Below are 1,262 nucleotides of genomic sequence, written 5' to 3'. Positions count from 1 at the left end.
TTCGACTTCCAACGGGTTAATGCGCTCATCCAACCGGTTCGACGGCCAACGGGTTTGGGTCCAACGGGTTTGACTTCCAATGGGTTAACGGGTTTGTGCTCAATTTAACCATCTATTCTGACCTCACTGCCCACCCCTGTCTCTAGCCTCACTCTTTGTCAACCCTAACCCTGACTCTGACCACCTCATCCTTCCCCCCAGCCTCTACCCTCACTCTTTGTAACCCTACCCTCTGTCTCTTGCTTCACCTGCCTTTATATATATATACATCTTTCATCCTCCTGTGGTGCCTCTCACCCGTGATGTGCCCCTCACCCATGATATCACTTGACCTCTGTACCCTCTAACTCGATCTTCCCCCTCTCTGCCTCCTGATATATCCCTCGCAGCCAACAAACCATCTCCACCAGCCGGTTGTGCTCCATGCCCTGCCCCTCAACCTTCTGTCCCAAAAATTCAATCACCGCCTCCTGATCATCTGCATCCACATTGAACTCTCTCAGCCGCTGTCTCCACGCCTGCTTCATCTGCCCTGCATGACACCCATACATCATCATTGCCACTGTCGGGATCAAAAATCCCCTGTACGGACACTGCCTCTGTGTCTTCCAGCTGTTGCATATGGACTGCGGCATCCCGCATCGGAAGCACCCGGAATACTGTGTGTATTTGATCTTGCTCCGCACTGTCATCATCCATCTCTTTGCCTCCTGGCTCTCCTCGTGGGGACACTGGTACAGCTCATGGTCAAACTCCCGCTTGCCATTTGCACATATCACACACTGATCCTTCCACCTCTGCGCCTCTTCCACTAAAACCTCCTCATCCATCAATGCCCTCTGCCCTCGCTGCTGATGTGTGATGATGAACCGGCCTTGATGGACATTCTGTTTGTGGAATGTCTGTCTGATTGTTGATGATGTGCCTCTGATGTCTTCACTGATTACCCTTCATTCTGATTGCCTGTGAACGTGTAATCCGCCTCCTTCATGGCGTTCACCACGGCCCACTCTCCCACCATCTGGCTTGCTTGGTTCCTGGCCAGCATGTCGGATGCATTGGCGTCCAGTCGCAGCGCCTTGTGCACCACCATGAACCGTGCCACCTTGATGATCCGTGACAACATTGGTGGGTAGCTCTCGGCGTCGCGCCATCCATACTCCCCCCGTCCCAGCACCGCCAACGTGTCTACCAGCGCGCACTCATAATCCTCCACCAAGAGACCCGCTGGTTCAGCAGCTCAATGCAAAAATCCAAACATG

At 53.4% G+C, this 1,262-nt stretch overlaps 1 protein-coding gene across 1 annotated transcript; it reads right to left on the bottom strand.

The window, feature by feature from the left end:
- Positions 1-323: 323 nt before the first annotated feature.
- HCAG_09182 (predicted protein) lies at positions 324-1,201 on the bottom strand (the record flags this gene model as incomplete). The annotated part of the gene is made up of 2 exons (XM_001535846.1): positions 324-906; positions 948-1,201. Coding segments are annotated over 2 exons (837 nt in total), but the record flags the coding sequence as incomplete, so codon positions are not given.
- Between the last annotated feature and the right edge of the window lie 61 nt (positions 1,202-1,262).

The sequence above is a fragment of the Histoplasma capsulatum genome, genomic scaffold, assembly GCF_000149585.1.
Source record: "Histoplasma capsulatum NAm1 scaffold_47 genomic scaffold, whole genome shotgun sequence".
Lineage (NCBI taxonomy): Eukaryota > Fungi > Ascomycota > Eurotiomycetes > Onygenales > Ajellomycetaceae > Histoplasma > Histoplasma mississippiense.
The sequence above is the reverse complement of the archived record's forward strand: the minus strand, read 5'-3'. Positions and strand labels throughout refer to the sequence as shown.